This window comes from Geotrypetes seraphini, chromosome 10, assembly GCF_902459505.1.
Source record: "Geotrypetes seraphini chromosome 10, aGeoSer1.1, whole genome shotgun sequence".
Classification (NCBI taxonomy): Eukaryota; Metazoa; Chordata; class Amphibia; order Gymnophiona; family Dermophiidae; genus Geotrypetes; species Geotrypetes seraphini.
In genome coordinates this window covers 20,224,918-20,250,703 of record NC_047093.1, presented here as the reverse complement: position 1 = coordinate 20,250,703, position 25,786 = coordinate 20,224,918, and the positions used below count along the sequence as shown (strand labels likewise).

The window sequence follows — 25,786 nt, the reverse complement described above, 5'->3', positions numbered from 1 at the left end:
CTTGTACCTCCGGTGGAGATCTGTAAAACTACAGTTTGGTCTTCTCCCCGTTCTTTTGTGGATGTTCAGGCACGTCAAGATGCGTTGTTTGGGGAGTGCGTTCTAGTGGTGGCCTTCAGGGATCCCACCCATGATGGGTACTGCTTTGGTACATCCCATCCGTTTCTGTGCTGCTCTGGAGGGCCAATAAAGAGAAATTAAGTCCTTACCTGCTAATTTTCTTTCTTTTAGGCCTTCCAGACCAGCACAGAACCCCTCGTTGACCGCGCTCATTCCCTCCCTTAACTGCGGAGACAAGGCCATTCACTGCTTCATGGGGCAGTGGATGGCCTTGTACCTGCAGTAAGCACTTTTTATCCCCCCACCGTTTTGGCGGGTTACCAGCGGCTAGCCACGGGTAACAGCCACTGTGTTATTCTCTAGTGAGAAGCTGATAAGCACTGACAGAGAAAGGGACCTTGGGGTGATTGTGCTGAGGATCTAAAGGCATCTACACTTCCCCCTCCCTATTCGCGGTTCCTGCACTCGCGGTTTCATATAATCGTGATTTTTTCTGGGGAAGGGGGAAAATAAAAAAAACAGTCTTAATGTAAAAAAAATCCATCTTTTTTTCCTCCCTGCTGCCTTCCCGGCCTTACCTGGTGGTCTAGAGGGCTTTTGGGGCAGGAGCGATCTTCCTACGCTCCTGCCCCGTGCAGATCGCCATGAGGAAATGGCTGCTGGGAGTTCCCGTAGTCTCTTGAGACTACGTCGGGAACTCCCTACAGCCATTTCCTGATGGTGATCTGCACGGGGCAGGAGCGTAGGAAGATCGCTCCTACCCCGAAAGCCCTCTAGACCACCAGGTAAGGCCGGGAAGGTGGCAGGGAGGTGGGGGTGGGTCAGAGCCAGATAATCGCGGTTTTTCGGCATTCGCGGTCCGGCTCTGCCCGTATCCCCCGCGAATGACGAGGGAGAAGTGTAAACAGTGTGACAAGGCAGTGGCTGTAGCGAGAAGGATGCCAGGCTGTATAGAAAGAGGAATAACCAGCATAAGAAGGAGGTGTTGATGCCCCTGTATATGTCATTGGTGAGACCACGCTTGGAGTATTGTGTCCAGTTTTGAAGGCTGTATCTGGTGAAGGATATAAAAAGACTTGAAGCTTTCCAGAGGATGGCGACAAAAATGGTAAGAGGTTGAACCAAAAGAAGTATGAGAAGAGACTGGAAGACCTAAATATGTATATATACTCTGGAGGAGAGGAAAAACAAGGGAGATATGATACAGAAGTTTAAATACTTGTAAAGTATTAATATAGAACCAAATCTATTCCAGAGAAGAGAAAATGGTAAAGCTAGAGGGCATAATTTGAGTGTGCAGGAAGCAATGTTAGGAAATTCTTTTTCACGGATAGGGTGGTATATGCCTGGAATGCACCCCCGAGGGAAGTGGTGGAAAGGAAAACGGTGATGGAATTCAAAAAAGCTTGGGATAAATAAGAGGATCTCTAATTAGAAAACAAAGGATGTAAATTAAAGAACTGGATAGACTTGCACGTGTCCTCATATGTGGTGATTTGGTGTAGGATGGGCTTGGAAAGGCATCAATGGCAACTCCAGTAACTTGGAACATGAGGATGTTACTGGCCAGACTTTATGGTAGATATCCTGCAAACAAGATGGTTGGATAGGCTGGAGTGAACTTGGACGACAACTTCAGCATTTGGAACCTAGGACAATACCAGGTGGACTTTACAGTCTATGACCCTGAAATATCAAAGAAGAGACAAGTTAATTTAATCATGTATTTGTAATGGGCAGACTGGATGGACTGTTCAGGTCTTTATCTGCCATCATTTACTATGTTACCAGCCATTTTTGAGTAGTGAGACTGCATGGGGCAGGACCATAGGAGGATTACTATTGCCCTGGCTTATTACTGGATCAGTAGGGCTCAAGGTAGGCTCAGATAGATGCCTGTGATAGGAATGAAAGGCAGTGGCAGACCCCCATTTTTTGGCCCCAAATTCTAGGTTTATATTTGAGTTCTCAAAGTCTCAAGTGTTTTCAGTCTCCATCTACTGGTAGGTGTGCATAACCCAAGTGTCTGGACTGGTCTGGAGAGTCTAAATAAAGAAAATTAGCAGTTAAGACCTAATTTCTCTATTTCATGTAATTGGAGAGACTGGCAGTGTTGCTAGGCTACTGGAACGTGGAAGTAGGTTATATAAAAATGTGGCATAAGTGTACTAGAGGGGGGATGCTCTTTGAGGAAGAGCCCATTGGGTGGAGATAGTTTTGGCTATAGGCTTGGGTTAGGAAGTGAGATGGGGGTGGAATGTATGAGTACCAGGAAAGAAAAAATATTTAAAATGCTCATTGTGAGAAAAGATTACTGCTTATTAACAGGCTATTGGTTGTGAATGCTGACTAGTGATATTGCCAGCTGTTACTGTAAGCTGTGTGCTCTCAGAACTGTGTTTAGATTTTTTTAATTAAAGTTAAGATCCTTAAATAATGAAGTAGATAATCCACATCTGATTGTTCTGTTTAAAATAATGTTCCTAATACCCTTTTACTATGAAAGATTTTGTGATGCACCATATATCCTCTGTTCAACTGAGACGACTTAAAAATAGATATTAAACTTCAAGTCCCTGTGCAACAATACCTCAGTATAAAAACATGACGTACCATATTGAAAAAAGTGTATATTTTTTTTTCCTTTCTTTATAAGCTGTAAAAGAGCCTTTATCAAGAGATCTACAAACACGAAAAGAAAAGGAGATTTGTAGTGAACCTCGACAAAAATTGCGGATATTTTACCAGGTATAAGTGCTGATAATACATTTGGAAGGAGAAATGCGATGTGCAGGCATTGGTAACTATTAGTTGACATATTAATGCTGGTCTTAGGCTAAACTTAATGATATTTTTTTCTATGTTGATGTTAAACAGCTTAGTAATAAAAAGTAATGTGGATGGGTAAATATTTATTTTTTACTCTTTCTTACACCAGTTCCTTTACAACAACAACACAAGACAGCAGACAGAAGCCAGAGATGACTTGCATTGCCCTTGGTGTACATTAAACTGCCGCAAGCTCTATAGTTTACTCAAGCATCTTAAACTTTGCCACAGTCGGTTTATCTTCAACTATGTAGTAAGTTTTTATTATATAACTTGAAACCTAAGCCTAGAAAATATTTTCATAAGTAGAAGAACTTATGCAAGAATTTTAAGAACACATAAAGTGCCATGATAGGCCAGATTCATAGTCCATTGAGTCCAGTATCTGGTCTCTGCAGGTGGCCAGTTCAGATTACTTGGAAGTACCTGGCAAATCTTAATGAGAAGTACCCTTTCTTCCTTCTTGTCCCACCAGACCAGTTCAGATGCTTGGGTTTGTGGTGTTCTGTCAGCAGGTAGAGCCAGAACTACTGAGCCAGTTTGTTTTTTTTTCTCAGTCCCCAGCTTGTGATAGGCTTCCTATACAACCTGGCATAGTAGGAACTTTATTTCCATTTACTGGGTTAGTCATATTTACAAAAAATATAAATATTGTAGCCGGCAAGCTCCAGGCCGAGGGCCTGGGCTAACTGGCCACAATTAAACTCTTGTGAGTCGCTGCGGGCTTGACAAGGATATGTTCTTTCAGCGTTCAGTGAAAGGGGCACCATCCAAAACAATAGGTTCAGTGTCAAAATAAAGAAATTTTTTATTATTATTATTGTTCAAACAGAAGAAAACAGTAACTTGCTTGTCAGAATTGAAATAGCAAAGCCAACGGGCTTCCCATACCCGGTAAGCCCAAAGTTCAATAAACAGTCTTTGGTTGAGAAACCAAAAAGAGTCCAAACTCAAACAAAACTCTCTTCCTCAGAGGTAAGTTCTCATTTAAATCATAGTCCAGGTGGAGTTCATTACCAAAAGAAAGGAAAAACTTTTCCACCAAAACAAAGCTATAAGTCAGTGCAAAAATACTGGCTTCTTCAGCGACTGAAGGCTGGAAAGACAGTGTGCACCGTGTGGTCTTGAATCGCCAGAAATTAGGCCCGCTATCCCACCACATAACACGGGGCTAACCCCACTGTCTTAGCATACCATAGTACACTTAACCCAAAAGGGAAAGCGCAATTAAGCTTTCAAAAATGGAAAATCAAACTTCAAAATAAAAGTCCTTGCTCAATTCAGCATAGTGAAAATCCACTCTTTAACATGAGTTAGAATTATTCAGTCTGAGAAAAAGTTAATCAAAAACAAACTTGCCATCAACTTCAGCAACATTCAAATACTTGCTTTTATGAGGCAAACCTCCATAGGAGTATTCTCAGGAGTCAGCCCAACCCTAGCTTCAGGGCTTGTTTCCAACTCCATGTCACATAGTTCTCATTCAGACTGGAAGTTGATTCTTCTCCAGCTTCTACAAACTCCATGGCCTCAGGAGCTTGACTGCTATCAGGAGCTCCCAGCCCTGAGCCTTGTGACCTTCCCTCTTGCTGTTCCTCTCCCCTCTGATTTTCTAGGAGCCTAGTCTTCAGGGAGAGCAGCTTGCAGCCCCGCCCCCAACCCTCAGGTGGAAAGGATTTCCAGTGATTCATCTTGTGACCCAGAGGGGGATGGGAACCTAGCACTACCGCTCTCTTACTCCCTCTACAGGCCCTAGAAGGAAATTTGGTCTGAGAGGCAGAAAATGGGGAATAAGACAGATTGTGGGCAGTGTCTGGATTTGCACTGGGACCTGTACTAGGGACACTCCTAGCAGGCATAGTCTGCTTATCACAATATATACAGTATTTTTCACTCCATAAGATGCACTTTTTCCTCCCCCAAAAAGGGGATGGAAAAGTGGGTGCATCTTATGGAGCGAATACACCGCCCCCCCAGTACCTTTATTTAACTAGTGGTATTCCAGCATGGTCTCCTGCTGGACGGCTGCCTTTCTTGTTGCAGAGCGGTGCATAACACAGGAGCACAACCATTGCGCTTCTTGCCTGGTCCTGCGCTGCTCTTTGATTGACTGCAGTCAGTTTAGAACACCAGGCAGGAAGCGCAAAGGTCACGCTCCTGCATTTTGCACCGCTCTGCAATGAGAAAGGCAACTGTCCAGCAGGAGACCGCGCTGGACCACTTCCAGTTAAAAATAAGGTACCGGGGGACTGCTTCAAGCTTCCCAGCACCACGCACCTATGTGTAGAGGAGGAAAATCCAAGGGAAAAAAAATTCTGAACCAAATTTTTTTTTTCCTTGGTTTTTCCTCCTCTACACATAGGTGCGTCTTATAGACAGAAAAATACAGTATATACAGTCATGTGAAAAAATTAGGACACCCCATGAAATAATTAGTTCTTTCTTAAAAAATGTTCACATATCAATGTCAAATCCTTTTTTTATTTATCTCTGGAAAAGAAAGTGATGTGATTGCAGGTAAACAAAACTTTTTCTTGATTTACTCATGAAACAAAAGATACCCACAAAAATGTGTATTCTAATTGAGGAATAAATTAGAACATATATCCTTCCACTTAAAGTGGCTCAAATCACACACAGGTGTATCACATCAGGTGCACATGATTAGAACATCATTACTCAGCATTTTGAAGGTTCGCCCTACTTAAACCTCAGACATTTAGTTTGATGTGCTTATGACTGCTGCGGTGAGAGTGAACACCATGGTGAGATCAAAAGAGCTGTCTGAGGCCTTCAGAAATAAGATTGTAACAGCTTATAAGTCTGGTAAGGGATTTAAAAAGATCTCAAAAGAATTTGACATTAGCCATTCCACGGTCCAGAAAATAGTGTACAAGTGGAGAACTTTCTAAACAACTGCCAAAGTGCTCAGGTCTGGCCATCCAAGCAAGTAGACCCCCCAGAGCAGATCGCAAGATGCTAAAAGAAGTCTCCAAAAACCTTAAAATGTCATCATGGGACCTATAGTAAGCTCTTGCTACTGTTGATGTGAAAGTGCATGCCTCTACAATCAGAAAGAGAAAGCACAATTTAACTTGCATGGGAGGTGTACAAGAAGGAAACCTTTGCTCTCTAAGAGAAACATCAAGGCCAGACTGAAGTTTGCCAGAGAGAATGTAGACGAACACCAGGACTTCTGGATAGTGTTCTATGGACAGATGAGTCTAAAATGGAATTATTTGGACACCAGAAAAGAAGACATGTTTAGCGTACACCAAATACAGCCTCCCAGGAAAAGAACCTCATACCAACTGTGAAGCATGGAGGTGGAAGTGTCATGGTTTGGGAATGCTTTGCTGCAGCAGGACCTGGCCAGCTCACCATCATAGAATCTACCATGAATTCTACCATGTATCAGAGGGTGCTTGAGGAACATGTGAGACCATCTGTAAGAATTAAAGCTGAAACGGAACTGGACCCTACAACATGACAATGACCCAGAACATACCAGTAAATCCATCAAGGACTGGCTGACAACTAAGAAATGGAGAGTCCTGGAGTGGTCGAGTCAAAGCCCTAATTTTAATCCCATTGAGATGCTATGGGGTGATTTGAAATGAACTGTACATGAAAGAAAACCCTCAAACATGTCACAGCTGAAAGAATTCTGCATTGAGGAGTGGGCAAAACTTTCCTCAGAGCGATGTCAGAGACAGATAGATAGATGGTTACAAGGAGTGTCTCACTGCAGTTATTTCAGCCAAAGAGGGTAGCACTTGCTATTAGTGTGTAGGGCAGTGGTTTCAAATTTGCAGCCCGGGGGCCACATGCGGCCCACCAAGTACTATTTTGAGGCCCTCGGTATGTTTATCATAATCACAAAAGTTCATAGTTTTCTTGCAAGCTCGCCTCCATCCTATTCGACTGAGTTGTGCAGCTTTTATTTGGAGAACTATTGTGATAGGCAGAACGAGTATTCTATATTATCCCAGGACAAGCAGGCATGATATTCTCACATGTGGGTGACGTCATCTACGGAGCCCCGGCGAGGACAGCTTTTCAAGCAAACTTGATTGAAGTTTCAAGTTTGCACACTGCACCACGCATGTGCATGCCTTCTCGCCCACTAGAGGGCGCATCCCACCTCGTGGTCCTCAGTTCAAATTTTTCCGCGGAGCAAGAAAGCCCTGTGGATCTGAGCTCCAGTGTTTTTGCCTTCTAGCTGCCGCGTTTAGTTTGTTTTCCCTTCGAATTAGTTCGCGGTGCTGTTTTTCTTTTCGGTTCCTTTCAAAAAAAAAAAAAAAAAAAGTCTTTCGTTTTTCCTCGGACTCCGGGGGCTCCCGGAATCCGTGGCCGCGGGACGTCGGTACGTTCCCGGCCTTCTTCTTTTTCTTCGTGGATGTCCCGTCCTGTTACGGGATTCAAAAAGTGCAGCCGGTGTGAAAGGTTGCTTTCCATCACCGACCCTCACCGGTGGTGCATTGTCTGTCTTGGGCCCGAACATCCGACAGACTCGTGTGATCGCTGTGCTACCTTCCAAAACAGGGCCCTCCGTCGCCGTAAGGCAAGAATGGCCGAATTGTTCGCCGTCGACGCACCTAAGGCCTCGACGTCGGCCTCGGCTTCGGCCCCGGCCTTGACCTCGGCCTTGGCGTCCTCGGGGGCCTCGGCCTCGCCTCGGCCCTCTTCCTCGAAGGCGTCGTCAGTGAAGCAAGCTTCGGGTAAGTCCTCTGTTCCATCCCCTTCAGCAAAGAAGCCATCCTCGAGTCAGGCCAAGGCGGGTGGGTCGACCCGGGCCCCGCATCGGACCTCGACTCCGCACACCCCGAGGGAATACTCGAGACCGAGGTCGCCCTCCAGGGAGTGTGCCCCGGACTCGTAACTCCCCACCTTCGTGGGGATTCCGGCCTTCCAGGATCTCCTCCGAGCTCTGATCTCATCGGAGCTGTCGGGAGCCCTGGAAGTGTTGCAGCGTGCTGCGGTTCCGGCGGCCTCGACCTCGGCCGGGGCGCCTTCGGTCTCGGAGGCCCCGGCCTCGGCTCCCTCGGGAGCCCCGACCTCGGCGACCTCGGTCTCGGGTACGGTGGCCCCGTTCACCTCGGTCTCGGCCCCGCCCCGGACCTCGACCTCGGGGGAACCCCCTGAGCGGAGTGTAAGGCCCAAGGAAAAGTTGCGCAGAGTGCGCCGTCTTTCCTCCTCTTCCTCCGGGTCTTCCAGACACGCCTCGCCCTCGACGCGACCTCGGACGGGGCGTCGATCGAGGAAGTCTAAGCGACCCCGAGGCTCGCCTCGGCGCGACCGCTCCTCGTCGTTCGGGGGCGAGGCGCTGCAGGTGTCGGAGTTGCGCCTCGACAACCCGAGGCTCCTCCGCTCACCTCATGGGAAGTCTTCCCGGGCCGCCTCGCCGAGGAAACGGGAGAGTGTCCCACGAACCCCTGGGTCCTCACCCAAGGGCTCTGCGAGGAGGATAACTTCCCCTTCCCCCTCGAGGGCCCTCGAGAGGGGATCCTGGGATTCGGGATCGGTTAGGGATCCTCATTATTCCCATGAGGCCTCCCCCCTCTCCTCGGTGGGGCGGTCGAGAACCCCGTCTCCCCAGGCTAGGCTGTCCTCATTTTCATCCTTCGTTCAGGACATGGCCCAAGCCCTGGGGATTGACCTGATGGTAGGCTCTCGGTATTCCAAAGAATTTTTGGAGGAACAGGACCTCCCCACTCTTCCTAGGGAGGTGCCTAGACTCCCTCTCAACAGTGTCCTTCTGCAAACCTGGCTGAAGAACTTGTCAAACCCTCTTACAGTCACGTCTGTGCCTTCAAAAATGGAATCGAAGTATAGGACGATTCCCCCTAAAGGGTTCGATAAGGCGCAGCTCTCACACCAGTCTCTTCTGGTGGAGTCTGCTCTTAAAAAATCACAGCCCTCACGGGTTTCTGCGGCGGTTCCACCAGGCAGGGAGGGGCGGACCCTGGACAAGTTTGGCCGTCGCCTCTATTCAAATTCCCTGATGGCCACCAGGGTTCTAAATTACGCCTTCACCTTTTCCTCCTATTTGCGTGGTATGGTGAAGGACCTTCCTCAATATCGAAACTCGTTACCGGACTCCCAAAGAGCAGGATTCGATAAGTTTATGTCCAACCTGTCTCAATTGCGGTTGTACCTATTCCACGCAGTGTACGACGCCTTTGAGCTGGTTTCGAGGGTGTCGGCCCTCGCGGTGGCCATGCGCCGCTTGGCCTGGCTTCGCACCCTCGACATGGACCCAAACCTGCAGGAACGCCTGGCAGACTTGCCTTGTGTGGGGTCCGAGTTATTCGACGAGTCATTGGATGCGGCGACCAAACGCTTGTCGGAACAGGAGCGCTCTCTAGCATCCCTGGTCCGCCCCAAACCTAGGCCCCCGCCGCAGAAACCCTTTCGGCCTCCGCCGCGCCGATACCCTCAGAAGTCGACCCCGGCTTTCTCGAGACCGCCTCCGAGACGTCCGTCTCAGCGAGGCAGAGGGGGACAAACCCAAGCCCAGGCGCAGGGCCCTTCTAAGCCCTCGCCTTCCTTTTGACGGGCTGAGCGGACGGGGCGGGTTCCCCTCCGCACTTTCACAGGAACCCCTTCCTATCGGGGGCCGTCTTCGGTCCTTCCGGGAGGCATGGACCGGGATTACCTCAGACGCTTGGGTGCTCCGGATCGTCTCCGAGGGCTACTCGCTCAACTTTGTGTCCTCGCCGCCGGACAGTCCCCCAAGTTTAGTCCCCTGCAACCGTTCGCAGCTACCGACCCTTATAACCGAAGCCAAAGCCCTCTTGAAGCTTCGGGCGGTCGAGCTGGTCCCCAAGGACCAGTGGGGTACGGGGTTTTACTCCCGCTACTTTTTGGTCCCAAAAAAGACCGGGGACCTGCGCCCCATACTGGACCTCAGGAAGCTCAACAAATTCCTGGCCCGGGAGAAGTTTCGAATGCTATCTCTCCCGGTTTTGTACCCCCTCTTGGGGGAAGGGGACTGGATGTGCTCCCTCGACCTGAAGGAAGCATACACCCATGTTCCGGTGCACCCCGCCTGTCGAAGATTCTTACGATTCCAGGTGGGGGACCTCAACCTCCAGTACAGGGTACTGCCCTTCGGCCTGGCCGCGTCCCCACGAGTATTCACGAAGTGCATGGTGGTGGTTGCAGCAGCCCTCAGGTCACGTGGACTCCATGTGTTCCCTTACCTGGACGATTGGCTCATCAAAGCCCCGACCAGGGAGGGGGTTATCTCAGCGACCCGACAGTCTATTGCCTTCCTGCAAACTCTCGGGTTCGAGATAAACTTTCCAAAGTCTCAGTTGAGGCCGTCGCAGTCTCTTCAATTCATAGGTGCGGTGCTGGACACGGTGCGCCTACGCTCCTACCTGCCGACCCAGCGGTTGGAAACCTTGGTACGGATGAGCCGCCAGGTCTCTCAACTATCGAGGGTGTCGGCCAAGCGCATGATGATGCTGCTGGGCCATATGGCCTCGACGGTACATGTCACGCCGTTTGCGAGGCTACATCTGAGGATCCCTCAGTGGACCCTCGCGTCCCAGTGGCGTCAGGAGTGCGACCCGGTGTCTCGCCTCATTTCGGTAACTCCGCCCTTGCGGAAATCGCTGCGTTGGTGGACAGACTCTTCAAATCTGTCCATGGGGCTATTGTTCCGCACTCCGCCTTTTCGCAAGGTCCTGACCACGGACTCCTCGGAGTACGCGTGGGGAGCCCATCTCGACGGTCTTCGCACGCAGGGCCTGTGGTCGACAGAAGACCGTCAGTGTCATATCAACGTGCTAGAGCTGCGAGCCATCTTCCTAGCACTTCGAGCCTTCGTTCACATATTGCAGGACCAGGTGGTCCTCGTCCGCACGGACAATCAGGTGGCAATGTATTATGTGAACAAGCAGGGAGGAACGGGGTCATGGCCCCTCTGCTCCGAAGCTCTTCGCCTCTGGGAGTGGGCGGCCTCCCGGAATATCTTCCTCCGGGCGGTCTACATCCAAGGAGAACGGAATTGCCTGGCGGACAAACTGAGTCGACTTCTGCAACCGCACGAGTGGACTCTACACTCAGCAATTCTACGCGAGGTTTTCGCTCGCTGGGGAACGCCACAGGTGGATCTGTTTGCCTCTCCGGAGACACACAAACTACCACTATATTGTTCTCGGATGTACTCGCAGGACCGTCTGGAAGCGGATGCCTTCCTACTCGACTGGGAAGGGAGGTTCCTGTATGCATTCCCTCCGTTCCCTCTGATCATGCGAACGTTGGTACACCTAAAATCGTCCACGGCCACGATGATTCTCATAGCACCTCGGTGGCCGCGTCAGCACTGGTTCTCCCTGCTGCTCCAGCTCAGTGCCAGAGAGCCTCTTCCCCTGCCTGTCTCTCCTTCTCTGCTGTCTCAGAGTCAAGGATCCATGTTACATCCCAATCTGCAGTCATTGCACCTGACAGCCTGGTTTCTTGTTCCCTGACTCCTCCGGACCTGTCTCAATCGGTGAAGGAGGTGTTGGAAGCCTCCTGCAAGATCTCGACGAGGCTTTGCTATGCGCAGAAATGGACCAGGTTTTCCACCTGGTGCTCGTCTTTTCACCTGGATCCGGTATCAGTTCCGGTATCCTCGGTTTTAGAATATTTATTTCATTTGTCGCGCTCCGGCTTGAAAACCACTTCGGTGCGGGTTCATCTCAGTGCGATTTCTGCTTTCCACCAACCTCTGGAGGGACGCCCTCTGTCACTCCATCCCTTGGTGACACGCTTCATGAAAGGGCTACTCAGGGTTTGCCCCCCTCTTAAGCCTCCGTCTGTCGTGTGGAATTTGAATGTAGTTCTGGCTCAACTGATGAAACCCCCTTTTGAGCCACTCAACAAGTCCCTCTTGAAATTTCTGACTTGGAAGGCGGTGTTTCTAATTGCCCTCACCTCCGCCAGGCGGATTGGGGAGTTGCAAGCCTTGGTTGCGGACCCTCCTTTCACGGTCTTTCATCACGACAAGGTGGTTCTCCGCACCCATCCTAAGTTTTTACCTAAAGTTGTTTCGGACTTCCACCTCAATCAGTCCATTGTCCTTCCTGTGTTCTTCCCGAAGCCCCACTCCCATCCTGGCGAGACGGCGCTTCACACGCTTGACTGTAAGAGGGCGTTGGCATATTATCTTCAACGCACCAGGTCTCATCGGAAGGTCCCTCAATTGTTTTTGTCCTTCGATCCCAATCGATTAGGGCATCCAGTTTCCAAGCGCACTCTGTCTAACTGGTTGGCCGCTTGCATTTCCTTTTGCTACGCTCAGGCTGGCCTTCCTCCCCCGGGTCGGGTCACGGGTCACAAGGTCCGAGCAATGGCAGCTTCGATAGCTTTTCTCCGATCCACTCCGATGGAGGACATATGTAAGGCTGCCACTTGGTCTTCGGTTCATACATTCACCTCTCACTACTGTCTGGACACTCTATCCAGGAGTGACGGCCGGTTTGGCCAGTCAGTATTGCAAAATCTGTTTTCCTAAATTGCCATCCTCCCACCTGCCCTGTTTTGGTTAGCTTGGAGGTCACCCACATGTGAGAATATCATGCCTGCTTGTCCTGGGATAAAGCACAGTTACTTACCGTAACAGGTGTTATCCAGGGACAGCAGGCATATATTCTCACAACCCGCCCGCCTCCCCGGGGATGGCTTCCTTGCTAGTTATGGAACTGAGGACCACGAGGTGGGATGCGCCCTCTAGTGGGCGAGAAGGCATGCACATGCGTGGTGCAGTGTGCAAACTTGAAACTTCAATCAAGTTTGCTTGAAAAGCTGTCCGCGCCGGGGCTCCGTAGATGACGTCACCCACATGTGAGAATATATGCCTGCTGTCCCTGGATAACACCTGTTACGGTAAGTAACTGTGCTTTGTTGGCTCTCTCCCGAATCTCCCACCATTGCCCATTGGAGGTACCTGATGAATCAACAAGCACATTACAATTGGCTCAAAATGCGGCAGCTCGCTGATTGTGAGAGCATCTAAGTTTGACAACATTTCACATATCTTGCATGATCTTCATTGGCTGCCTATTGCTTATCACATAGAGTTTAAAACGGCTTGTATAATCTTTAAACTGTTGAAGGACAAATGTCCAACTGTACTTAGTTCTCTTCTGCAGATATATCATCCTCGTCACTCTTTACGATCTGAAGATAAGATCAATCTTAAGGTTCCATCTATTGAACAGATAAAGTTGGTTGGCATTCGGAATGCTTTATTAACTGTGCAGGGTGTTAATGTTGTGGAATGCATTACCATTGGATATAAAGAATGCTACCAGTTTACTTTAGTTCAGGAAATTGATTAAAACTTTGCTTTTCCAGAAATGTTTTGGTGAATGATTGAGTAGGAATTATTTAAGTGATTCTTTTTTTATTGTATTGTGTATGATTGTTTTGGTAAATGACTGAGTTATGAAGAATGTTATTATTTGTTATAGTTTGTGAAATGATTTGCTTTTATGTCGTTTTGTAGTTTGTGACATTGTTTTAATTACTATTTGTGCTGAAAATCACCGGTATGACGGGAGGGGGGGGGAGGAGGAGGAGGAGGAGGAACTGTGCCTGGCGCTTACTCAGAAGAGCAATTGCTAGCACAGCTCTTCTGCCTACCTGCTTGCTTGTTTGCCTGCAAAAAAAAAAAAGCAGCCCCTGTGTCTTTTTTTCTTCTTTTCTTTATGGGCACAGCTGTTGTGTGTGAACAACACATGCACAAGAACTGCGCCTATAAACCACCCCCTCCTCCAATGCTGGAAGCCCCTCACACCCCTGGCATTGAGGTACTTTTATTATTTTTTTTAAAGATCGGCAGGAGGGATGCCTACTCTCTCCTGCTGCAGGATTGAGGACACCCCCCTCCATGCCAGGGGATCCCAACCACACTAAGCCCTTGAGGCAAAGCCCTGGTGATCTAATGGGCTGTCCCCCTCCCCATACCTTTTTTAGAAGACCAACAAGAGGGATGCTCACTCACTCCTGCTGGCAGGCCAACCTCTTCAAAATGGTAGGCCGTCTCCTCCTTCCTGGTGCATCCTGGGATGCACTGTGAAGGGGCCTAAGGCCCTGATTGGCCAGATACGTAAGAGCCCTCCCCCTAGTGGCCTTGGGAGGGGCCTTAGGTGCCTGGGCCAATCAGGGCCTTGAAATATGAATCTTGTTCTTTTGATCTTAGTTGAAGGTTTTATTTATTTATTTATTTGCTCAGTTATTTAGCCCGTCCTCCTAAAGGAGCCCAGAACGGGTTACAAAGTACATCCACATTATAATTGAGACAGGACAAAGATTACATATTTTACAATATAGATGTGACAAAAAACATATCCACTAAGCAGCTCTGGTGAGAGTAGGTGGCGTAGGTGCATCGACTCTGAATGGGCATTTCTGGGTGCATGTCCTTAAGGTGCTGGGTTTGTGAAGAGGAAGGTTTTCACAGCCTTCCTGAAGCCCAAAGTCCATCTAGTGTTCTAACAGATGGGGGGATGGTGTGCCATAGTCCGGTTATGAAATGTGAGTAGGAGCATTTGCGGGCTGTTTCATTTTTGAGGGAGTGGCCAGGAGTTATGGTCAGTTGTTTTTCTCCTTGGGACCTCAGTGGTCGCTTTGAGAAGTAGATTTGTAGTTTAGTTGTCATGTAGTGTGGAATCATTTCATGAAAGGTTTTGAAAGTGAGCATCAGGGCCTTGAAGGTACAGCGTTTTTGAATGGGCAGCCAGTGCATGGAAGATAATGCAGGGGTAACGTGGTCGCGAATGTCAAGGTTTTTCAGGAGGCGGATTGCAGCATTTTGCACCCTTTGGAGGTAGGAGAGAGTTTTGGTAGGCAGGCCCACTAGTAGTGTGTTGCAATAGTCTAACTGAGATAGTACAAAAATGTGTAGTAGTTGGTTGAATTTGGATTCTGAGAAGTATGCACGTATGTTTTTTAGCTGGCGGAGGTAGTAGAAGGAGGAAGATACTAGTTTGGATACATGATCTGTCATTGATAAGTTTGAATCGAGAGTTACTCCTAGGCTGCGGACATTATCCTTGGGTGTAAGGTGTCCTTTTTTGTTTATCTTGACATTTGTGTGTTTGAGGGCAGTTTGTGTGTTTGAGGGCAGTTTACTAGGTCAGAAGGCATCTAATGTGGATGTATCCTGATGATGTCAGAGGAGATGGTGGTAATTCTGCCAGTTCTTTTTTTTCCCCCAAAGTGTGTCCCCCTTCCAAATCAGTTGATATCTCTGCCTCTGTTTCAGGAGGCAGGAGATAATTCCACAAGGCTTGCTAGACATTCAACTTTCTGAAGATAACTAAGGGGTTCTAGAAAACAGACCATTTCTTCATGTTTGGAGAATCCAGGAAGGGGAGAGTCATCATTGAAGATGACGGTGTCTCAATGAACTAAACAAGACTTGATGTTAACAAACATTGTCAAGGGGCTTCTGGTTCCCAAAGGTTTGAGGCTTACTTGACTAGGGTGAAGGCATCACATTGCATGATTCAGCTGCAGGATATTTGCATGGTAGCCTTAGGGTCACATCTGCATTCCTTTGACCAACATTAAAGAATGGATATTCAGGCTCAGTGAATACTGCTTTGGTATCTTCCATGTCTCTGAACTGGTCTGGAGGTATGAAGAGGAAGGATAAATTAGATCTTATCTGTTAATTTTCTTTCCTTGAGTTCCTCCAGACCAGTTCAGGATTTACCCCTGGGGATTAATGTCCTGAAATTTTGTGTATGTTGTGTGCTATAGCAGAATACACAACTTGGAGGTAGTCTAGATGCAGAATAACTTTTATCCCAAGACAAGCAGGCAGCATATTTTCTACATGTGGATGACATCACCGACGGAGCCCCCTAGCGGACGTTGCCGCAAGAAGACTTGCTTGAAGACCTTCAAGCTTGCAATTGGCCCACGCATGCGCACGTGCCCCTCCCACTCGGTCTAGGGCATGCGTCTCCTCAGCGTGTCCTCAGTTCTCTGTTTTCCGCAGAGCTAGAAGCACTGCTCCCTTGCTTCACGTGATATCGTTGTCCCTTTTACACCACGGCTTGTTTAGTTAGTTTAATTTGAGTCGCTGTGCTCGCTTCTGTGTTTTTTCTTTCTTTTTGTTTGTTTTTCAGTTCGTATCTTTTTGACCGGGTTCCCGGTCTTACTCTGGCCGACTGGCCTCGCGGGGATGCAGCCGTATTTTTTCTTATGTCCCGGTCTCGTTCCAGGTTTAAAAACTGTACTAAGTGCAACCGGGTTATCTCCATCACCGACCCTCATTGTTGGTGTGTGGAGTGCCTGGGTGCAGAGTCGTGCCCTCGTTGTGCGACTTTGCAACCGCAGGCTCTTCGTAGGAGGGTGACCATGATTCTCAAACTCTTTGACCCCATGGATCCTGCGGAACAGGCCTCGAGCTCGGCCTCAAAGTCCCCGTCGACCTCGAAGGCTCCGGCCTCAGCCCCTCCTGTTACTCCTGCCTCGGGTAAGTCTCCTCTTTCCTCAGGTGTGCCGGCAAAGAAGCCTACTTCTGAGTCTCATGTCAGTGCCGCCTTGTCGGCATCTTCGAGACATCACTCTAAGCGTGCCTTCTCACGTAGGGAATACTCTTCCTCGAGCTCGCCCCCGAAGGAGCGTACTGCTGCACCTAAGACCCAACCATCCTTGGTCTCGGTGCCTATGTTCGAGGACATGCTTAAGGCTATTCTTACCATGCAGCTTTCCTCGGTGGTGAGCCAACTGGTCCCAACTTCGACGCCTCTGACCTCAGTGTCGGTCTGACCAGCCTGAGCGTCCCCTCGTTTCTCGAGGCCCTGTCCGCAACACTTGCCGGGTTCCCTCGAGTGATTATTCATCCTCCAAGTCACCTGTAACTTTTCGGGGATCCCGCTACTTTGTCAAGTTTTGCCCCTCCTAAAAAGCCCCGGTCTTCTCCGCCCCTTTGGGGCAGGTCTCTGACCGCAAAACCTTCTAGACACATGCTTGTCCTCGAGTTGGATTCTGGGTTGTGTTCCCCATCGAGGCAGCTACTAGCCTCTAAGGGGTCTTCTTAGAAACCATTGGAGGAATTTTCCTTTATCCAGTCTTCCCCGAGGCGTTGCCAGCTAATTCCTCGGACCTCTGGGTCTTCCCCGGCCCACCTAGTACGGGGTCGTTCCTCGACGCCCCCAGACACTTTAGTAGAGCCTCTTCAGTCTCCCATTCGTGGGACTCCGAGGCCCCGGCTTACTATTCAAGGGAAATTTCTCCCTCTTTCTCGGCTGCCCCCAGATCTCGCTCGGGGTCTTCTCAGGAGGATGAGTCTTCTCGAAACTCCTCCTTTACTCGTTTCATCTCTGACATGGATAGGGCCTTGAAACTGGACCTCCAGTCTGAGTCCCATTATATCCGGGAATATCTGGAGGAGATGGGTGTTGATCATCCGCCCTGCGAGGCGTTGCACTTCCCATTGCACCAGGTTCTCCGGCAAACCTTTCTCCGGAATCTGGAGACCCCCTATGCGGTCACGGCCATTCCCTCCAAGTTGGAGTCCTGTTACCGGACGATTCCGGTTAAGGGGTTTGAAAGTTCTCAGCTTTTTCATCAGTCCTTGGTGGTTGAGTCTTCCTTGAAGAAGTCCAACCCCTCTAAGGTTTACACTGCCATCCCTCCAGGCCGGGAGGGCCGTATGATGGACAAGTTAGGTCGCCGTCTTTACCAAAACTCAATGATGGCGAATCGTGTCCTTAACTATAACTTTATCTTCACGTCCTACCTCTGGTTCTGTGTGGACGCCCTCTGCTCATTCCGGGAGGACATGCCGGATTCTCAGCATCAGGAGTTTCGTCTCCTCGAGGAGACCCTCTCCCAGCTCCGCCTCTATATGTTTCAGGCGGCTTACGACGCCTTCGAGTTGTCCTCGAGGGTCACGGCCTTTGCGGTTGCCATGCGTCGCCTCACTTGGCTCCGCATTGTGGATATGGATCCAAATCTACAGGATCGTCTTGCCAATCTCCTGTGTGTGGGATATGAGCTCTTCAATGATTCCATCGAAGCGGCCACCAAGCGCCTCTCGGACCATGAACGGTCCTACGCTTCTCTGGTGAACCTTAAACCGAAGGCCCCTCCGGCTCGGCAATACAGAATTCCTCTCCGGAGGTACCCGCAGAAATCTACGCCTGCCTTCTCTCGGCCTCCTTTGAAGCGGCAGCAGCAGCAACGTCAAACTAAGACCCAGCCGCCGGCTTCGGCGAAACCTGGGCCGTCCTTTTGACAATTCCAGTCCGAGCCTTCGGGCTCCCTTCCTCCTGGAGCCTTCCCCCCTCCCCATCGGGGGTCGTCTCTATCATTTCTCTGCCCAGTGGGAAAATCTTACCACTGACAGTTGGGTGCTTTCTATCATCCGGGAAGGATACTCCCTTCACTTCAGTCACGTACCCCCTGATCTGCCTCCAAGAGAGTTCTCAACTACCTCTCCTTCTGCAGCAAGCTCAGGCCCTTCTTCGCCTTCAGGCGGTCGAGGAGGTTCCCCCGGACCAATGGAACACCGGATTTTATTCCCAGTACTTTCTGGTACCCATGAAGACGGGGGATCTGCGTCCAATCTTGGATCTCCGTGCTCTGAACAAGTTTCTGGTCAGGGAACGGTTCAGAATGCTCATCCTTCCTACTTTGTACCCCCTCTTGGATGAGGGGGACTGGCTGTGCTCACTGGACCTCAAGGGGGCGTACACGCACATTCCGATACACCCGGCCTCTCGCCGGTATTTGAGATTCTGGGTGGGGGATCTCCATCTCCAGTTTCATGTTCTTCCCTTCGGCTTGGCGGCCTCTCCGAGGGTCTTCACAAAATGTCTAGTGATTGTTGCTGCGGCCCTGCATCTCCATGGCCTGCAGGTGTTTCCCTACCTCGACGACTGGTTGATCAAAGCGTCTTCTCGCCACGACGTTCTGTGAGCGATTAATCAAACCAGCTTGCTCCTTCAGAGCCTCGGCTTCGAGGTGAACTTCCCCAAGTCTCAGCTCTGCCCATCCCAGTCTCTGGAATTCATCGGAGTGGTCCTGGACACGGCTCGTTTCTGCTCCTTCTTGCCTCGGCCTCGACAGGAGGCCCTTGTTCGCTTATGCCGGAGGGTAGCCCATCTGTCTTCGGCCCTGGCTCGGCTCATGATGGTCTTCCTAGGTCACATGGCCTCCACGGTTCATGTGACTCCTTTTGCCAGACTTCACCTCTGTATTCCTCAATGGACTCTAGCGTCCCAATGGAACCAGGATTGGGACCCTGTCTCTCGACTCATTGTCGTGACTCCTTTGTTGAGGCAGTCTCTCTGTTAGTGGATGCTCTCTTCCAATCTTTCTAGAGGTTTTCTGTTTCATGATCCTCCTCCGCAGAAGGTCCTGACTACGGACTCGTCGGCCTCTGCTTGGGGGGCTCATGTGGACGGTCTTCGCACTCAGGGTCTTTGGTCCAGTGCCGATCGACTTTGTCACATCAATCTGCTGGAGCTTCGAGCGATCTTCCTCACCCTGAAGGCTTTTTGTCACCTGCTTCGCGACCTAGTGGTGCTGGTCCGCACGGACAACCAGGTCGCCATGTAGTATATCAAAAAACAGGGGGGAACGAGGTCCCTGTCCCTGTGCCAGGAGGCAATGCGGCTCTGGGATTGGGCCATCCACTGCAACATATTCCTTCGAGTGGTCTAAATTCAGGGCCAGCACAATTGTCTGGCAGGTTGAGTCGTCTTCTGCAGCCTCACGAATGGTCCATCCATTCCTTGACCCTGTGTCAGATATTTGCTCATTGGGGGAATCCGGACATCAATCTGTTCGCGTCCCCCCACAATCACAAGTTGCCCCGCTTCTGCTCCAGGGTCTACACCCCACTCAGACTCGAGGCAGATGCTTTCCTGCTGGATTGGATGAACCTGTTTCTGTATGCGTTCCCTCCATTCCCTCTGATTCTGAAGACTCTCAACAGGCTCAAGTCCACAAGTGCCACCATGATCCAGATAGCTCCTCAGTAGCCCCGACAGCCGTGGTTCTCCCTTCTGTTGCAACTCAGTTCCAGGGAGCCTCTTCTTCTGCCTGTTTTTACTTCTCTGCTTACGCAGAGTCGAGGTTTTCTACTTCATCCCAACCTTCAGTCTCTGCACTTAACGGCTTGGTTCCTCGAGACTTAATGCCCTCGTTCCAGTTCTCACAGCCTGTGCTGGATGTCCTGGAGGCATCTCGGAAGGAGTCCACTCGCCAATGTTATCATTAGAAGTAGACCTGTTTCTCTTCCTGGTGTGCTACTCGAAAGCAGGAGCCGTTATCTACCTCCTTATCTGCTGTCCTTGACTATCTGTTACACTTATCTGGCGCTGGACTCAAGTCCACCTTAGTGCCATTGCTGCTTTTCATCAGCCAAATGACGGGAAACCTATCTCTGTTCATCCTGTGGTTTCCCGCTTCATGAAAGGCCTTTTCCACATTCATCTACCCCTTAAACCTCCTCATGTGGTTTGGGATCGTAACGTGGTCCTTGCTCGCTTAATGAAACCCCCATTCGAGCCGCTAGCACGGGCTCACTTGAAGTATCTTACTTGGAAGGTTGTGTTTCTTATTGCTCTCATTTCTGCCTGTCTGGTCAGTGAGCTTCAAGCCTTGGTGGCGGACCCTCCTTTCACTGTCTTCCATCGTGATAAGGTGGTTCTCCGTACCCATCCTAAGTTCTTGCCTAAGGTTGTTTCTGAGTTTCACATCAACCAATCCATTGTTCTCCCTGTGTTTTTTCCGAAGCCCCATTCTCACCCTGGAAAAGTGGCTCTGCATTTTCTTGATTGTAAGCGTGCGCTGACCTTTTACTTGAAGCACACTGCTCCTCATCGTTCTGCTCCCCAGCTGTTCATCTCTTTCGATCCTAATCGCTTGGATCGTTCTGTTTCTAAGCGGACCATTTCTAATTGGTTGGCCGCTTGTATCTCTTTTTGTTACGCTCAAGCTGGTCTCTCCCTCCCGGGTCGAATCACTGGCCATAAGGTAAGAGCGATGGCGGTGTCTGTTGCTTTCCTCTGCTCGACTCCACTTGAGGAAATCTGTAAGGCTGCCACTTGGTCCTCGGTTAATACGTTTACCTCGCACTACTGTCTGGATGCTTTCTCCAGGCATGATGGCCATTTTGGCCAGTCCGTTTTGCAAAATCTTTTCTCCTAAATTGCCAACTCTCCCTCTATCCCATTCTGGTTAGCTTGTAGGTCTCCCACATGTAGAGAATATGCTGCCTATTTGTCCTGGGATAAAGCACAGTTAGTTACCGTAACAGGTGTTATCCAGGGACAGCAGACAGATATTCTCGCAACCACCCACCTCCCCGTGGTTGGCTTCTTTGCTAGCTATCTAAACTGAGGACATGCTGAGGAGATGCATGCCCTAGACCTGGCAGGAGTGGCACGCATGCATGCACGGGCCAATCGCAAGCTAAGAAAAAAATTTAAAAATTTAAATTGAATCAGGTTGGGCACACTGGATGGACCATTCGGGTCTTTATCTGCTGTCATCTATTATGTTACTATGTCTTCAAGCAAGTCTGCTTGCGAAAACGTCCGCTAGGGGGCTTCCATCATTGACGTCACCACATGTAGAGAATATCTGCCTGCTGTTCCTGGATAACACCTGTTACGGAAAGTAACTGTGCTTTTTGGCAGGGCTAATTTGGATTGGTTCTGTAGGCCAATTCAAATTTGGTTTTAGCTATTTCCTCTTGTTCCTTTAAAGGTTTGGGGGAGAGGGCATTAGGTTACTTTGATTAAAATACTGGCTGGTGGTGGACTGCAGTGTTTGATGACATTACCTTATATAATTGAAAAGCAAATTGGACTGCTATGTAGAAATAAAATAATTATGATTATCCCAGGACAAGCAGGCAGCCTATTCTCAACATGTGGGCGACGTCATCCACGAAGCCCCGATGCAGACAGCTTCACAAACTGATTTGCGTGCAGAACTTAGAAAGTTTGTGACTGCCGCACTGCGCATGTGCGAGTGCCTTCCCACCCATGCAAGGGTGCGTGTCTCCTTACTTCTCAGCTTTCTGCAGAACCGAGAAGTCTTGTTTTCGACACTGTGCGCTAGAGAGAATCCTGCATTCACCGTGGGCCTCATCTGGGGCAGCCTCCTTGGAGCGGCTGGGGCACGGGCAGTGTGTCTGGGAGGGAATGCATGGATGGGAGAACATCGCAGGGGAGGAGACATAGGCATCCTGGGACTGTCTGCCAAGTCTCTTCCCTGAAGAAGCCCTTTCTGGAAACGTCAATCGCTCCTCCTAAACTTACTTGCTCCACTTCATCACTGACGCTGAAACCGTGGATTGAAGACAAAGTTTTATTTTATTTTTCTTTCCAGCTTATGATTTATCTTTAATCTTATCTATTGTTTTGCCTTTTGTCTTTGTTTTGTTCTATTTCTATCATTTAAATTTCTCCAGAATTCTACTGTTCAACGGCTCCCCCTTCTGCTTCTATTCCTTTCTCTCCTCTCTTCTACCTTCCAAAGTATTTAGATCAATGCTGTCTTGTTAAAATGTTTATTTTATTTTTATTTTTCCTCTAACTCTACTTTTCACTTCTCTATTACCCTCCAGGTACTTTAGTTAGATTGTGAGCCTTCGGGACATTAAGGGAATTTTTCAAGTACCTTTCTTATTTCTAATCTTAATGTATATTTTCTGTAAACCGCTTAGAACCTAACGGATGTAGCGGTATATAAGAAATAAATTACATTACATTACTCAGTTCTGAACTTCATGCCTTCTCTCACTGCGGTTCGTGTTTTGTTATTTTTCAGGGTCGCTGTGTTTTTTGTGCATTTTCATTTCTAAAATAAATAAATAAATAGATTTTAATTATTTTCTTTTGTCATGGCGGGGCCTGCTTTGCCCATATCTATGTAGCCGTTGCCAGCGCGTAATCTCCCTCAACTGACCCACATAGGTGGTGGTTCTGCCACATATTTCTATATCAAGGGTATATAGAAGTCTCCACCAAAGGTTCAGAGTAATATAATTCTTTATTGCATACACATCAGATAATACCAAATAATGCAGATAGTCATCAGTTAATATACAAGAAATAGACAGAGAATATCTCTATACACTAAATAGAATACTTCACCATATCTGGCACACCCCCTTCCAATACTGATCGGGAATCTGATCGATCAAGGGAAGAGACCCAGTCCCATGGCACTCCCAGGGCTGCAGCAAAATTCAAAATCCAATCTGTGACTCTCAGTCTTTTATAGCACAGAAAGTGTTGAATCTCTCACACACAGACACTGCTGTTTCTGCAGTAGCAGCAAGTGCCCCCCCTTATCTCCTAACTCTCACAGATGGAACGTGCTCAGGTCCTTCCTAATTGCAGTACCTTCCTAATTACAGTACCATGAGAAACCTTCCTCGGTCTTCCTGGTAAGACATGAAACAGTATAAGAGATATGACACAAGCTGATAATTTGTTCTCATGAAAGTAAGTTGTAAGGCTGCCTAATTTTCTGGCACAGATGTAAGGCAAGGATTGCAGCTAAAAAGTAAGCAGACATGAAGATTCATACCTAATAGCCAAAGTGACTACTTGCCATGCCCTGGCCAGCCATGGGCATAACAGTGTATTCAGTGTTTGGGACCTGACCATCGTCCGGAGTCATGTATTCGCTGTGCTACCCTTCAACCTCGAGCCCACAAGCGTCGTCGAGTTCAGGTGGAGAAACATTTTGGCAGTATGGATCCCCTTGCCCCGGTCTTGGCTTCGCATCTGATCAAGCTTACGGGGGTTCCGCCTTCTGCCTCAGCCTCGTCTTTGATCAAGCCTGCCTCATTCGACGGGACCTCATCCTCAAGTAAATCTGCTAAGTCTTCTCCTTGCCTCGCTGCCTCTCTCAGGTCAGGTGCCAGCAGTGATTATCAAGCTGCCTAAGAAGCATGTCTCCAAGTCAAAGAGTCGTTCTTCCTCTGAGACTGTTGCTGCACCAAAAGTACCAGATCCTCCAGTCTCGGAGTCATGTTTGGAGGCTCTGATCCATACCATTTTGGATCGTCAGTTGGGCAATATCCTTGCCAAACATACTCTGCTTCCTGCAGTCCAGCCTGAACACTCAGCAGTAACACCTGGAGTCGAGTCTTGGCTGAGCCTCGAACTGAATCTCCACTATACAAGGAGTCGAGTCCCTGGGAGTGCCTCAAAAGGATTCCACACTCTGTATGCAAGGAGTTGATTCTTTGCGAGTGTCTCGTCTGGAGCATAAGCACGCTATTCAATGAGCCGAGTCCTTGTCGGTGCCTCGAGATGCCTCGACACCAGGAGTTTGATCTCGAGGGTCACCGCCTTCTCAGTGGCCATGCGCCGGCTGCCTGGGTTAGCACTGTTGCTATGGACCCTAATCTACAGGATCGCCTCGCCAACATTCCTTTTCAAGGCAATGACTTGTTTGATGACTCCATCGAAGAGGCCACTAAGAAGTTGTCTGAACATGAGAAGTCATTTGCTTCCATCATTCATCCTAAGCCTAAGCCTTCCACCTCTAAGGACTTCAGGCCTCTGCCATCTTACGAGCGGCGTTTCCCACAGAGGGCAGCTCCTTATACCAGAGCGCCTCCTAAGAAACAACCACAGAAACAGAGGCAGCAGAAACCTCAGACTCCTACGCCTAAGACCTCTCAGCCTTTTTGACCATCTAATACAGAGCATAACCTCCATCGTTCTGCCGAGGTAATCTCCATCTCTTTTACCAACGCTGGGAGATCATTACATCAGACCTCTGGGTACTGTCCATCATCAGGGAAGGATACTCTCTTCATTTCATCCAGGTTCCTCCAGATCTGCCTCCAAGAGAGTATCCTTCCAATCCATCCCAGGCCGCCCTTCTTCTTCATATAATAATAATAATAATAACTTCTTTATTTTTCTATACCGCCATAGTCAGGCGACTTCTAGGCGGTTTACATTTTAAGAAGGCTGGACATTCAGCGAATAACAAAAGGTCTTAATACAAAACAATAAGTCTATATACAATACAGTACAGTACCATACAGTGAGTCTAAATACAATACAATACAATAAGACTAGATACAATACCATACAATGTGTCTAATACAATATAATAGTCTAATGGGAAACTAACGTGCTAATTGGAGTTCTATGGGTAATGAGTACCTGAATACTTTAGAGCTTACATATGAGTAGGAGTTCTATGAGTAGAGGATATCTGAATAGATGAGGAGCTTCTTGAGAGGAAGAAAAGGCGTTTACGGGGAGGGGAGTCCTAGTGAGGGAGGGTCCTAGTGAGGAAGGGGACAGTTTTAGTCAACGAATTTTGCGAATAGGGCGGTTTTTATCGATTTACGGAATGCACTGTAAGACAGATTGGGTTCGTTTATGTAGTTTTTCAGCCAAACTGGCTGTCTGCTTGCTTGGAACTTAAAGGTTCTATCCAGGAATGATTTGTATCTGCAGCCTGTAATCTTTGGGTATGCAAAGATGTTTTTGTTTCTGGTTGCTCGTGTGGGGTTGTGCAGGATGAAGTGAGTTTGCAGGTATGAAGGTGCTAGTCCCCAGGCTTGCCTGAAACAGGTGCAAGCAAATTTGAATAGTATTCGTGCTTCTATTGGAAACCAATGCAGTTTTTTTATAGTAGGGGCTGATGTGATCGTTTTTTCTTAGTCCGAAAATTAGGCGAACGGCGGTGTTTTGTATTAATCTCAGTTTTTTTATTGTTTTTTGTGGGATGCCCAGGTAGATGATGTTGCAGTAGTCAAGAATGGATAGGATCAGTGCCTGTACCAGCAACCTGAATGAAGTTGGGTCAAAGTATTTTTTTATGGTCCTTAGTTTCCATAGCGTGTAAAAACATTTTTTCACTAGTGAGTTTGTGTGGTCAGTCATAGTTA

General features: G+C 48.7%; 1 protein-coding gene across 2 annotated transcripts in view; it reads left to right on the top strand.

Annotated features, from left to right (window-relative positions):
• The window catches only part of SUZ12 (SUZ12 polycomb repressive complex 2 subunit), a 214,702-nt gene that overhangs the window by 153,379 nt on the left and 35,537 nt on the right, over nucleotides 1–25,786 (top strand). For both annotated transcript variants that reach the window (XM_033960806.1, XM_033960807.1), the window contains 2 exons: nucleotides 2,717–2,808; nucleotides 2,999–3,142. In XM_033960806.1, the coding sequence (XP_033816697.1) occupies nucleotides 2,717–2,808; nucleotides 2,999–3,142 (236 nt within the window). The remainder of the gene's footprint in view (nucleotides 1–2,716; nucleotides 2,809–2,998; nucleotides 3,143–25,786) is intronic.